General features: G+C 49.9%; 1 protein-coding gene across 2 annotated transcripts in view; it reads right to left on the reverse strand.

Annotated features, from left to right (window-relative positions):
• The window catches only part of USH1C (USH1 protein network component harmonin), a 46,970-nt gene that overhangs the window by 14,555 nt on the left and 18,040 nt on the right, over window positions 1–14,375 (reverse strand). The window contains exons 11-17 of one of the 2 annotated variants that reach the window (XM_042958871.1): window positions 14,221–14,277; window positions 13,767–13,909; window positions 12,660–12,725; window positions 12,189–12,313; window positions 3,886–4,091; window positions 2,428–2,544; window positions 1,413–1,895 (exon numbers count right to left, since the gene is read on the reverse strand). In XM_042958871.1, coding sequence (XP_042814805.1) covers window positions 1,413–1,895; window positions 2,428–2,544; window positions 3,886–4,091; window positions 12,189–12,313; window positions 12,660–12,725; window positions 13,767–13,909; window positions 14,221–14,277 — 1,197 coding nt within the window. Of the gene's footprint in view, window positions 1–1,412; window positions 1,896–2,427; window positions 2,545–3,885; window positions 4,092–9,051; window positions 9,126–12,188; window positions 12,314–12,659; window positions 12,726–13,766; window positions 13,910–14,220; window positions 14,278–14,375 lie in introns of both variants that reach the window. The other variant, XM_015537988.2, reaches the window with a different exon arrangement.

Raw genomic sequence — 14,375 nt, forward strand, 5'->3', positions numbered from 1 at the left:
GCCATTTTATAGCTGGCCAGACAGTGGCTCATCCTTCAGATGGCAAAGTCTTAGAGAGCACAGGTATGCCAATTTCCTCTGTGTCTCCTTCAGCCCTGCTCCCCTCTGCCCCTCACATAGAGACACAAAGCTTGTGCTCAATCCATGCTTGTAGAATCGAATCTGTTGAGGAAAAGCTGCTGCCCATCTTGATAGGGGGCACTCACAAGAAGGATATGGCCCTCTGTGCCAGGCTAACTCAGCCCCCAGTGAACCTGCTCCTGGCTGGGCTCTGGGACAAGACATCCCTGGAACAGATAGACTTCTCTCTGTCAGAACTGCAGGGCTCAGGACCCATCAGAGGTCCAGAGGGAGTCCCTCTGAGAGTCCCCTGCCAGAAGCTGCAGCCTTTTTGGCATCTGGCACTTTCTTCATTCCCACCTTCCTCCAAGCTTTCCCAAATGCTCTGAAAAGCTTATTCTGTTTTTCATGCTGGGACTCAAATCCATGCAGGGCAGGTTAATAAAAACCACTGATCAGGTACTACTGACTGTCCTCTCTCTAAGCTCCTACCCTTAGCTGATATGAGCCGCTTTACCTCTGATTCAAGCCTGGCCCCATGGCTACTGGAGCAGAGGAATATTTTGTTTGTCTCTCCATGGGATCAAACCTCCATATCTTCTTTGGGGATTACCTCTTCCAAAATAGTCTTTGGATTAAGAACAATTAATAAGAAATATGTCTTTTTGAGAAAGCTCACTGTTCAGCCTCCTGACATCCAAGAAAAAAAAATCCCTAGTCTGTATATAGTAAATCTGGAGATTTCTAGGAACTCTCTGTCTTCATTTTATTTTTTCTGGAGCTGGAAGTTGGCCAGAAATTTCTGGGTATTATACTTCAAGCCAATGTAGTTGGCTAACTCCATAGAAAATGGCATTGTAATGTCCTAACACTGCACTGGACAGTGTTATCATTTCATTTACAAGATCTTAATACTGCTCTACTGCTTATCTTCCCCTCGTTTCCCCCTGTTAACCTGGGGATTCATTTCCCATATTCAAGATTTTCTGAGCTTATATCAAAAAGTGACCGGCCGTGACTGAGCTCTGGCTATTCATTAACACAGTACTATATTAAACCTTACCAGCCCATACCAGCCAAGAGGAGCCAAGAAAAACCAACAGACATAGATACACTGTTGCTCATCACAAGTACCACAGGCAATTCACCATACTGTATGGTACTTCAACATTAGCAGAAACCAAACACATGCAGGATGACCACAACAGGCAGGTTGGGAGCTCATTCTTCGAAAATGGGGTGGGGTGATGTTTCTTCCCATCTCCGCTCACAAGAGCAGTGGAGGATGTGGGAAACAGCAGCCCAGCCACTCTTCCTGCCTCCCAGCATAGCATGCAGAACAGGCGCAGTACCTTTGGGGTGGGTGGGAAGCTCCGTTCAGGGACAGGGGAATTAGTGGGCTTCCCACTGTGGTTCTTTGCTTCCCAGTCCTCTGTTGGATTTCCTGTGTCCCCAGCACGGAAGGGGTGGTTGCCCAGTGCCTCTTCCAGTGCCGAGGGTAGCGGGCGGGTAGGAGTCAGGTCTTGGGTGGGGATAGATGGTGGGGGAGGGATGGGAATGGGGGGTGGAGTGCGTTGGACCCAGGGTGAAGAAGAGGCATTCACACGGCCTGATGAGGGAAGGACAGGGGGCGCGGGGATCTTGGGGGATGGGTTGGAGGGTGGGGGGTGGGGCATCACAGGCAAGGCCGAGGTTGTCTTGGGGGGATAGTAGAACATGTCCAAGGGGATGTCATCCAGGTCAGTGGTGTGGAGGTGCAGCCCGCCTGCGAAGCGTCTCAGGGGTGGGACCAGGGGAGACACAGAAGGCGGGGGAGGCGGGGGCCCCGTGGTCATCTGGGGGAGGGTTGCAAGGAAGTTCTGTAATTGTCTGACCAGTGCTCCACTTCATAAAACACTGAGTATAATGCTTTCCTGTTTCTCTTGCTGCTGGAAATCTACCACCCTCCAACCAGAATCATGGGGTTGTCACTTCTCTGTCACCTGGGTGCTCAGGTGAGCCCAAACCAAGTGGCTAGGAAGGAGTGTCCAAATGTAGGACAGTCCCAAGTTATCTCATATGTGTGACAAGTAAGGTGCCCATACAGTTTATCATCTAACCTGGAACAACTCAATAGTGAAAGGGGCACCCTTGCTCCAGAACAACATGCCTGAGACCATCTCAGATGGGTTAGGACTTGCTGGCCACTCAGGAGATAAGCCCAGAAATGTAGAGATGTCCCCCTCCTCAAGAGAGGAAGGCAGAGTGGGCTGGGAGGGGTGGCCCTGGACAGTGAACCTGATGTGGCCATCTTGCCTCCCACTGTCCCCAGACTGGGTCATTCTGAAGTCAGCAGGAGGGTCTATGTGGAAAGAAGGGCTCTGTTACCTCTGAAATCTCATTATCAGCAGAGGAAATCTGCTCAAGGCGTGTCTGACAGAGCCTTTCCACCCAATACTGAATCTTTTCCGATTCCTCAAGGTCTTCCCGCTCTGTCTCGGACACCTAGGACCCAAAGCCAGTGCAAAAAGGAGAGGCACACTTGAGTCACACGTGCGTGGCGCACTCAAATCAGCAGCTTAGAAGCACTTCTTTAAAGAGTACTGTTGGGTGTGTCCACTATCCAGCAAAAGACCCTGGCTTATTCCATCTGGCCCCAGAAGAGGTGGAAATAGAAGGGAGAGGATGCTGGAGTGTGAAGCTGACTAATGGCACTTAGCAAAATCAGAGGAGGGACTTGTGCTTTGTTTGGAATTAGTTGGGATAAGGCTCCCAGGGTCCCCATGAACTCTGGGATCTTGGGGTTCTCTAAAAATGGCCCTTTTGTAGGCTCCTGGCACATGCCAAAATTTTAACTCTACTCTTTTTCCCCTTCCAGGCTACTTTGTTCCAGAAGAACAAGTTGGATTTTATTTTTAATTTTGTTGCTTACTTGCTCCTAATGCCAAACCTAATGCACTTCACATTTTCCAGCATTACTCTGATTTTGTAATCTAATCAGCTTGGCATTCTGATTCATGGAAGCATTAAAGAGAAGCCGAACCAATAACCTCTCCAATAGCTAGGGAGTTAAAGTCACCCAACTCATCTAGGAAATAGGAATTACTAATGTTGGACGACTGCTTTTGTCATATCTTGAAGGGGACAGCTTTAGATACATGTCCAGGTTGAAGAGATCTAGCTTAGGATACATCTTATGTTGATGGAAGCAGACTGACTCACTGCCTGATCAATTGGGGAATAGCCTCAGACCCCTCACCTGCACAACGGGGTTAGCCTCTGACCCATACTCTCAGAGCGAATGCAGGTGGGGGAAATTTGGTCTTGGACTCATAACCTGGGGAGAGAGGCTGGACAGACGCAGACCTGATGACAAGTGGGTGGAAGGCTAACTTCAGTTCTATAATCTAGGCAGAGGGGTTAGCCTTGGGGTCATACCCTGAGTGCAGAGAAAGACCTCATATTCATACATAGGGTGGACAGGTCTGGCCTTGGACTCATACTCTGGTGGGGCTGGGATGGAGGGGACAGACTCAAACCTCTAGCAAGGTATGTGAAGGGTGAACCTAAGTGTGACAATCTGGGCAGAGAGGCTAGCCTCAGACCCATACTTTAGCAAGGAGTCTAGTCTCCATGCCAAACATACACCTAAGTCAGAAGGTGGTCTCCATGACCCTGGGCAGGTGGAATGATCACACATTCTAGACTGAGCAGAAGGGCAGGGCTCACTCCATCCTTGGACTCCACTTGGGGAACACAACTCCAGCTGGTTCCCTGGGAGCATGGTGGGGAACAACCAAATTATGTTCTGGGGATGCTCACCTAGCCTGTGAGCCAGACACATACCTCCTGGGCCAGCCGGTTGATTTTCAGTTGTTTTTCCTTTTCCAGCATTTCCTCTTTCTCTTTGTAAAGCTTTTGCTCAAACTCTAGTTCCTTCTTATTCTTTCTCAACTCTTGCAGGCTGTCATACTTGGCTTTCTTCTTATCCTTTCCTTTCTGAGCAGATGTGGTATTGTTTACATGGCAAGGGTTAAAAGGCAGTGTAGACACTGGCACAGCACAGCAAACAGGGCACTCAGCCCACAGACAACACCAGAAGTGAGCCCTCCCCCTGCTCTGCCCATCTGCACTGGGCACTGGACCTCAGATTTAGGACAGGTCTACCCACTATGCTACCCACTGTGGAGTGGGAGACACATTCCTTTTTCCAGCCAGAAGAACTGGCTTACTAGCTCACTAAGTAGCTGTGTGATCTTGGCTAAGTTCCTTAACCTCTCTGGGCCTGATTCACCTCATCTTCAAAATAGAAGAAATTCCTGCCTATAGGCTTGCCCTCAGAGCCAATAAAATAACATCTATAAAAGAGCCTTATAAAATGAAAGTGCTGTATAAATAGAATACATTGTATTTGTGTCCTAGTATCTGAGCACACGCCTTCTCCATCATCTGGAAAGAGAGGTGTCTCATGTTCAGACAACAGAGATGCATCCTGGGAGATTCTACAAAAAATCTGGGAGAGCTGACGAGTCTCATTTGCAGAGATCCTCTGTCCTAAGCTTCAGGAGGTAGGAGCCAGCCTCAGACCTGGGACCCCAGAGCCAGGGACATCAGATTTTGCTCTGATGCTTAACTTCAGACCATTGAATCCCGTAGAGTCCACCATTCCCTCTGAACTAGACCCTTGAACTGAGGATTAGCCAAAAACCATAGGACTAGGAGATGGGAGTGGGGGAAGAGAACAGCCTAACTGCTTTGTACTGACTGTGAGAGTTCAACAGGATTAGGGAAAGGAGATGCAAGGCAAACAAACTCCTTATTTTTCCTGTTGGAATTGGACCTACAGAACCTGCTTTCCTGCCTGCTACTCCCATGGGGTTGCAGGAAAGCCAAGGGGCAAGGGAGGAAGAAAATTACAATGTATGGACTGCCTATGTGCTAAGGGATTTATGTTCATAGGTAAATCTACCTATGCTCATAGGTAGATATTATCCCCATTCTCTTGATGAAGGAACCAAGACTCAGAGAGGTGAAGTCCCTTGCTCAATATCAAACATCCAGTAAGTGGTGGTGCCAGGGTTTGGACCTGAGTCTTCTAGGTCCAACACATTTTCTACTGTGCCCAGATGAGCTGGCAGCAACGGGAGTATGGCAGGAGGGAGTGTCAGCCCCATCACACACAGCACAGAGGACAGAGTTAGCACTCAGGAGAGGCGGCAGCAGAGAGAGTCAACATTCTGGGGAATTGATGTGGGGAGGAGGAAATCTGCCTATTCACTGAGCTCATCCCCACCCCTAACTAGCATTCCCTGGGGGCTTCTCTCAGAATTCCCAAATCATCCCAGCATCTAAGGGCAGGAATGAGGAATTGAGTTTTTCATTACCAGATACGAAACTTTATCCACAGCTGGAGAAGCCTGGGGGTGGAGTTATGGACCTATTACTGAGTCATCCTGCCTCCCCTCCTAAAGACAATCCCTACTTCCATGCACAGGTAATGCTCTTTGGAGATGGTCCCCCATGTCAGGGATAGAGGCCCGCCACCAGGACAGTCCATGAACTACCTGAGAAAAGTAGTAGCAATGACTCTCATTGCTTCAGAGTCCTGCTTGGTTCCTTACCCACCATGTTCACTAGACTCTTGGCTCAGCTGATAGATGAACCCTGCCATCATGTTATAGATCAGACAGCAATTACCCCGAGAGGAGCCAATGACATTCTGCCTAATGGCAGCTTGCTAGGATATGGGTATGGCCTCTCACAGGGGCCACCAATGATAGGAATGGCCATTCTGTTGGTTTAAAAACCAAACCAAATCAAACCAAACCAAAAAACCCTCAAACTACCAGTGCTAACATTTTAGAGCCAGGTATCCTGGATGGGACAGGCAGATGTGGCAGGCTCTGTCCCCTTTCCAAGAAAGCAGCACCTGTTTAGTGATGCAGAAGGTTAAACTGTCCCATAGCATCGTCTACTGACCTCATACTAGCGCCCTCCATACAGGTTCCTCAGTTGCGTGTGAATCTACCTCACCTGCTGGACAGTGGGCTCCTGCCATAGGGCTGGTTTGCAGAATTTACTCAAGCATCCTAGTAAAAGGCTTAGTCAGAACCATGAATCCTGCAGGCTGACACAGACTTTGTGGGGCCACAGGCCTGGGGACCTTGAGCCTCAGAGGGACTTACTCCCAGGTTAGGAATAACAAACATCGAATCTTTGTCTTTTCAAATAAGGGAAATTGTGCACACTGATGATCATGCCTATAGATAGCCAAGTGTATTACCCGGGGACTTGGTGTTCTAGCTGCTGGGAGACAATGCATGTCACATGACTCTAGAGGAAGCGACAATGGGTTTTCAGAGCCAGCATGAGAGATGTGATTCTGCTGTCCTTTTAGCTGTCAGTTAAATTCATGGCAAATGGTCCCTCCCAGTTTGGACTGAAAGGAAAGGCAGACAGGACGGATGTGCTCTTGCTTCTTACCTAGAAGCCATCTTTCTCTCTTTTGGAAATGAAATGAAAACAAAAATACCAGCTATTCGGTTATACTGAACTAATGAATAGGTGAAAACAAGGCTCCTTCTTACCAATAGCAATGTCCAAGTGACATGATTTCCTATGGGAGGTATGTGTGTGGAGAAGATGTTAGTTCTCTTACATTTACCTGGTTATTAGTGCCTGGAAGAGATTTTACCTATCCATAAAGGTATAGGTATTTTTTCCAGTATAATCCTGTGTGTGTGTGTGTGTGTGTGTGTGTGTGCACGCTGTCCTCTGTAGGTGAGTTCTAGTAGAGATAGTGTGTAAAGCATTCAAAATCTAACCCAATGAGATAGCCTAAGCCACAGAGTCGGGCTGTAGGATGAAAAAAGACAGTCTTATGAGACTGGGTCCTTTCTGAGACCAAGGCAGTGTGGAAAGGAATCCCCCATGGTCCTAAGTTTATTCAATATCATACAAATCATGATCTGTGTTCCTAGGTCGAGATGCTAACTTCTGTCAGGAATAATATTGCTGTCTATTATCTTAACAGTATCGTGTTGGAAGAAGGGAGCAGACGTTTCTGGGACATCAGATATTGCCATTTTACAGGCAGGGAGAAGCTACCTACCTATCATCAAGGTCACCCAGCTGCCACCGTTTTGGTTTCTGGGGGACTGACATCCTGCCAGAAAGACCCAGCCGAGTGATAACAACTAAATTAGTTCACCCAGATTTATGCTGATGCCTGATTTCCAAATGCCAAGTCATCTCATATGTCCAATCTACAGATATTAACAGTGGCGTTTTCATAATCAAATGCCAAAGTGATTTAGAAAGAAAAAGGATGAGAGTCTTATGGGGCCTGGAGATACAGTAATAAGATTTCGAGAGAAAATTCAAGGCCCCAGAGACCAGAAAAATGCATTATCTTGGCACACGTAGCGATATTTCTAGGAGAGAGTTATGATTGGTGTGGCTCTTAGTCTCAACTCGAGGCAGAAAATCCCTGCCTGGCAGCGAGTCTGTGTCTGGTGCAGCTGGTCTTATAACGTGTGTTGTGTGTACCCATCCTGATATTGCACTCTGTCTGACCATGGCTTCTGGTCTTGACAGAGGAACAAAGAAGCTGCCATGGCCCTGTCCCTGCCCTGTGCCTCCGGGGCTGATGCTGACCGAGATGGTGCCAGATGGTACTCAGGCGGGTCTCACCCCATGAACACTTTCCCCCCACAATGCTTCTGTGGCAGCGCCCTGCCTTTTGACGTCAGCCTGATAGACGCAGACAGGTCAGCCCTTGTAGTGAACAGGCCGGGTTACACTATTTAGAGTTGACAGGCAAAGAAACAATGCTCGTAAAGGCCAAACCCCACAGCAAACTCAGCGGCAAACGGCACAGCACTCAGTCTCGCACCCTACCTTCCGGATGGTTGGGAATTTGCCATCGTAACGATAAAACCACCCAAAGGCTATAACACAGAGAACAAAGAGATGAGATGCTGTTTGGCTCAGCCAGAGTATCCACAGACAGCAGCCAGGGGATGGGATCTCAAGGACATGTGGCTGTGAGATGAAGAGCAGACCCAATAGCAAAACCGCACCCTCGGTCTGACTCTCCACTCACCTGGCTTCACCTGGGTTACAGAGCAGGCCCCAGGCTGCCAGAGAATGGCCCTGATTCCCTGGGGCATCGTCAACTGCTTCTCCCCAGGACACTGGCTTCAGGAGTCAGTGCCAGAAAATCAGAGACAGCCCTTGTTGGGGGATGAGCTTTTCCAAATCACAGCTGCAGTCTGCTAACACTGAAAGAGAACGAGGCCTCTCCTGACTGATGTCTGGTCCCTCCATCCAAGAAATGGCTCAAGACAAAAGATAGCCTGGGTTTATGCCTCAAATTGCTATCACTCAGAACAAAACTGTCTTATCTCATAGTACAGACCACGTCCTCTGCTTTCAATGTGGAGAGAGAAGGCAATGACATCGGTCAGCTCTGAGAAAGGCAGCTCAGGCAGCTGTGGGCAGGTCTGCCCCGACAAGCATACCCTGCCCCAGCCCCAGACCAGATCATCAGGGCACCAGCCCCCTGCTTCCCCCAGGCAACAGTATGACCGGGAAACATCTCAAACCTAAAGCTCCCTGCACCAGCAGTGATCCATTAAATAATTACCCACCCTGACCAGACTGAGTTCTAGAACAGGATCTTGAAAGCCTCCTGCCTGACCTTGGGGATATCTAGGGAGTCCTTAGGGAGATCCCAGAGCAGCAGAGGAAGAACCTGGGCTTGGGCAGCACTGAACCAGTGGTTCAGTTGTTTAGGTATGTATCAGCAGACATTTCAGCCAGGTTGGGAGTCCTGTCCTCAGGGTTTGTGTGCAGTGCTTGGACTAAGCTGGGATTGCAGGAGCTTCGCACATTCCAGTGGTCCCTGCCGCATGATGGCCCCTTAGAGCTGGGTGTCTGCAGGGCTAGCAGGAGGCGGTGGGCAAGGCAAGCGGAGCAGCAAGGCCAGGCAGTGAAGCGGGGGCTGCAAACCTGCTCTCCCTGCTCCTCCATGCCTCCATCCGGGTCATCTGCTGGCTCAAGTTCAGGTTCCACTCCCTGATCAGCTACCCAGGAAAAGAGGAGGAAGCTGGTGAACCAAGAGGGACTTGGGAGACCAAGAGGCCAGAGGTGCTTCCCAGGAGCCTAATGACCTATGCCCGGCCTCCTCTATGGGTACTTGTGAGGTCAGGGGTGGGAACAGGGCTCAGGAGCCCAGAGCAAAACTGTCTTGCTCCGGGATCGTGCATGCAGTGCTTTCAACCTTGGTAGCTTTAGTTTCTCTGTCTGTAAAATGGGCTAACAACAGGGGGACCTCTGACCTGACAGTCAAGTGAGAAACTTTGTGCAGGGCATTCAGTTGAAACTTGGGAAGTGAGGCACAGAATATGGGAATATCTGAGTATTACACATGTCTGGTATCAAGGGTTTACAATGGCAGAACAGACCCTCCTGGCTGCTTCTTACCACTTTGAGAACTCTGGGTCCCTGGGGGATGTCAGAGCTATGTGGGCAGGTTGATTCTGAGGAGGTGAGGAGATTTCAAAGGGTAAAGGGGAGATATGTGGTTAGGAAGACATGAATGTTGACATCATGTGGAGAATAGCAAATCATCCATTCCAGGGGTTTCCAATCTGGACTTTGGCCTCCCTGGGACTGTTGAAGGGAGTGGATGAGTCTGTTGTGACCTGCCTATTAATATTTCAAATATTAATTAGAAGAACTTCCCCATTCCTCTATGAAAAGGCTGTAAGTTAAATTCCTTAGCTTTTGGCGCAATTTATGTTAATTAAATAGTGGAACATTGATGCTTTCTTGCAAATAACAATGACTACATAATAAAACAATAGGAAAACAACTGATTGCTTCATAGTTTGATAGGAAAAACCTCAACTTCTAAACCATGGGGTCCATTGGGGGTGGAGGCTAATTGATGGGGTCCTAATGGAGAGAAAATCCTCGAAATATCCTGTTTAAACCTCTTCATATTCCAAGGCTCCTTCCAGCTCTGGGATGCTTAATAACCCCCTTCCTCATTGCTTTGGCTAAAGAAAGCTCTTCTGGGGGACTCTGTGACAATCTGTCCTGGCTCAGAAGAATGTTGGGGTTCTGCTGGGTCAGCCACAGGGAGGCAGGCAGTGCCCCTAGGACAGGTGGTGGTGAGACAAGCAGTCAGGCCCGCCACATCATTAGGATGAGTGGCTTTCTTTTTCAGGCAAGAGATGCTCCACACTCTTTCCTGTCTGTTCAAAAATGTGCAGTCCATCCCTCACAGGCACAAACACCTGAGTCAGATATAACCTGTTGGCTAACTGGGCCCCAGAGCTGAAGAGTCACCAGGGAGGAGCCGGCTTGTCCCAGTTGTGCTGGCCCAACACAACAGAGACCGCTCCAGCTTCCCAGGAATGGGGAGGGAGGCAGGAATTGAGCTCGCTCAGAGGCCTTCCTGCATTTTCTGACTGATTTCCCAAGGAGAATGAAATTGCCGGTGCACGTGGACATGGACAGAGGCAGCAGCTGCCGCAGCTCAGGCAGGCAGGCTCGCCATCTATACCATGTTTCGCACATTCCCTTAGAAAAAATTTATATCTTAAAGCACAGGGAAAGCTCTTGCTCCTTTCATTCAAGAAGCTTGATTTGGTTTAAAAGCACTAAATAAATAGCCAGAGAAAGTGTTTTTATTTTTCGTAGTTCCTGAGAGAATGTGTTTGCTCTAAAGCCAAGGCCCAGTTTCTAGAAAGGTACTAAATTGACTAGGATTACTTTCACGAGAAGCAATTAAAATCGATTTCTCTCCTTCTGAAGCTCCTATTTCACTCATAAGAGCAAATTAGCTCCCTGTCTCAAACACAGATTATTCACCAGGAATTTAGCTCTGGCCACATCCTTAACTAATACCAAATGTCAGGGGGGAGGCTAATGAGAGCTTGCTTTGTCCTTCAGAGAGGACCCTGGGATGACACCATCCCCTGCTGCCAGGAAGGAATGTGCTGGGAGATGTTTGTTCTGCACCAGGCAGGAGTGAAACGGAACCATCCAGGTGCCTGCCTAACCTCTTTGTTGACCCAAGTGGCCTGTGTTGACAAGATGATGCCACTCTAGGGCCCAATATGATCCAAAGTTGGGGCCAGGTTGTCTAGACCATCACAAGATCCCAAATGGCTGTGACACAGCAGACATGGGGAATCTTGGTTCTTGGGTGTAGATTCACCCCATATCTAGAGGTTCCCAGGTCAGCTGAGCACAATCAGCTGCAGCAGAACTGGCCCTATGTCATGTAAAGTGACAATAAGGCCCAATGTGGAATCCTGGACTCGTGATTGCCATGGCCCCCAGCTACCTTGCTTGGTTTCCTACCCCCAGCCCCCTGGAGAAGCACTGAGAGTGAGCCACTACTTTGCCCTGGTGGTGTGGGCACCTGGTAGTAGGGGTTGTGAGCAGGTGGACAGGGGAGCAGGAGGTGGAGGCCTGGCCTGAAATTGGAAGTGAGAACCCAGGGCAGATGAAGAAAGGAGGTGCAAAGGGCGGAGGGAGCTGAGGCCCCAGGATGGCCGCAGTTTGGGCCTAGGAGTGGTCTCAGTCCTCTCCCTGACTCCATCCTTGAAGGGGTGTGACCATACCCCATGCACAGGGGTGCAGGTGGCAGGGGCACTTCAAGTAAGGTCTTCCCACAGTCACCCATCAGCCTCGGATCACCCAAATCCTCTCCATCATGAGCATTTCCCCTCTTTCTTGCTGCTGTTGCACCCAGCTCTGATTCAGAACCAGGTGGGATGTGGACGTACCACCCAGCAAAGCAAGAAGATGATCCGATGAACAACTCGCTTTTGACAGAGCTCTCCATTCCCTGGTCAGCAGCCCAAGGCACAAGGAGAGGCCCTCCTGCTTGAGTCTGTGTTGTGGGGGAGAGTCTGGCAACAGACCCCTGGGGACAAAGGGGCAGAGATCCTGCCCATCCCCATGCCCTGGCACATGGCTGCCCCTCCATGAAAGAAATACAGCCCAGGGAGCTGTGGGCTCTTCACCTGGGGAGGTGGTGGTGATTGGAGGGAGACTAGTGTCTCTGTCAAGATACTCCCCAACCCCCAGGCCCCAGAAGGAAGTTCCCTCCCCAGGTACATGATACATACACTTAGGCTTGCGAAGGGGTATTGGGTGCACCTCAGCGGTGATGGTTTTAGATGAGAGCAGCTGTTCCTTTGAGCCCCAGTCTTCTTCCCACTGCTTCTTAAACTTCTCCTCCTCTTCCACAATCCTGAAATAAGATCCCCCTGCCTGTGACTGGGGTCAGGACTTTTACAGGCCCACCCTCTGCCTATTGGGAAACCCTAATCAGCCTGGGGAGAGGCTGCATGGCTCTAGCTGTGATGCAGAAAACAAAGTTCCTGGCACTTGTATTCGACATCGAGTGTCAATGCCACACTGGGGATTACAGGACTATGCTCTAGTTACCTTAACGCTATGGGCTTTACTAGAATTATGGAATGGCTACCAGGAGACAAGAAGGCCAGGCAAACTGGGCCTGGAGGGGGCCTCTGGCTGGCCACAATCCCAAGAGCACACTCACGTCTGCACGCAGACATGTGGACCCAAGCACTCACTGTTCCATCTCCTTCCGGTATCTTTCATTCTCCTCTGCTGCCTTCTGGGCAATTTCTTTTTTTCTTCTGAAACACAAATTCAGATTGGCATGCTAGAGTCTATGCAAGAGAAGTTCTCTCTTCCTTGTAGCTAATTCCTAATTTGAGAAAGGTTTAAAATCTTTCTTATGGGCTCCCTTCCAAGGATGCCTGGACCAGATTTGGATGCTGGGGAAGCGGGTCCAAGAAAATCTGGGCCTCGTGCTCTTGTGTGGTTTTGCCTGGCACTGCTGAGCAGAGATTCTGTGCTGCCAGGGATGGGAGGCGGATCGACGCAGGCCACACTCTATGTGTCTACCTTCAAACACTTAGATAAAGTGACTGACGGTAGGCAGGGCCTTGCTGGAGTCAGGTCCTCTGGGAGGAGGGCCCCAGGCAACATGTAGCCGGGGCCACTGGCCAAGGCCAGGGCAATGGGCAGAGGTACCACCAGGGCTGATTCTCCAGGCTAATTCTGTGATGGGGAAGAGGGAAAGATCCTGTCCACCTTCCTTTTCCAAATTGTTTTTACACTCCTAGAATGTATCTGGATTTGGATTTTGACAGTAGCTTTTTATTTGTGAATTGCTCACCACATTTATTGTCTCAGTCCATCATCTCAACCAACCTTAGGATGGGTGAGCCTTATTACCACAGACAGGTGTGAATCCCAGCTTGGCCACATGTGACTTTGTTCACAAGTGGCTTAACCTCCCTGAGCTAAGACCTCCCAGCCTCCTCACCTGTAAAATGGGTCAATACCATCTATCTTCCAGAGCTATTGTGGGAATTAAATTAAGCAAGACATAAACAAGGTCCTGATTCAATGCCGGCCACATGACTGATACTCAACAAACATTAGCTACTGCTGGTAGCATCCTCATTTTCCATACTTCTGGGTTTTGGAAGTCAAGGGCTCTCCTCAACTAGAAGGGGAGAGCTTGGTGGTCTGGAGGCAAGGGATGGATACACTGACCACCACTGAACCCATCTGGTCTGAGGACAGGCCTCAGGGGGCAGGATGAAGCTGGCCCAGGACACGGTGGGCAGGGAGGAGAGGGAGGGGGCACCCTGGCTGGCCACACTCACTGTCGTTCCATCTCCTGCTGCTCCTGGAGGATCTTGTTGGACTCCATTGCCAGCCGCTTCTGCATGAGAAGCTCTTGCCGCTGTAGCTCGCGCTGCCGTGCCTCCTCCAGCCGCTCCCGGTCTGTCAGGAACAGCTCTCGGCCCTCAGGGGAGTGAAAAGAGACCTCTTGCTCAGTCTCCCAGGGAACCCGGCCATCCACTGCCACAGCCCTGGGGACCAAGATGCAGGTTGTCCTCTTATCAGCATGGCTCCCCGTGTCAGGCACTGTGGCTCCTATTGTCTCTGAGCAAGCTTCTCCCTGCTAGGCAGAGATCTCTCCCTCTGCTCTGTCAGAGCTTCAGGAAAGGAGACCCTCTGGCCCTTCCCAGGAGTGTGTGCCAGAGATCAGGGGTCTGAATGGCCGGGGTTGGAAGTCAGGGGTTATGGGGCCCTACCAGGTCATTCTGGACTTACAGCTCCAGCTACAATGGAGATGGTCAGGCTGCGGCTACTCTTCAGCACGTTGACGGCCTGGGGGGACAAGCAGACAGACCTTGTCTGAAGCCTGACAGCCCAGAGCAGTCAAGGCCTCTACACATCACAGAAGGTCTCAGACCCCATGGCAGGGT

This window comes from Panthera tigris, chromosome D1 (assembly GCF_018350195.1).
Source record: "Panthera tigris isolate Pti1 chromosome D1, P.tigris_Pti1_mat1.1, whole genome shotgun sequence".
Classification (NCBI taxonomy): domain Eukaryota; kingdom Metazoa; phylum Chordata; class Mammalia; order Carnivora; family Felidae; genus Panthera; species Panthera tigris.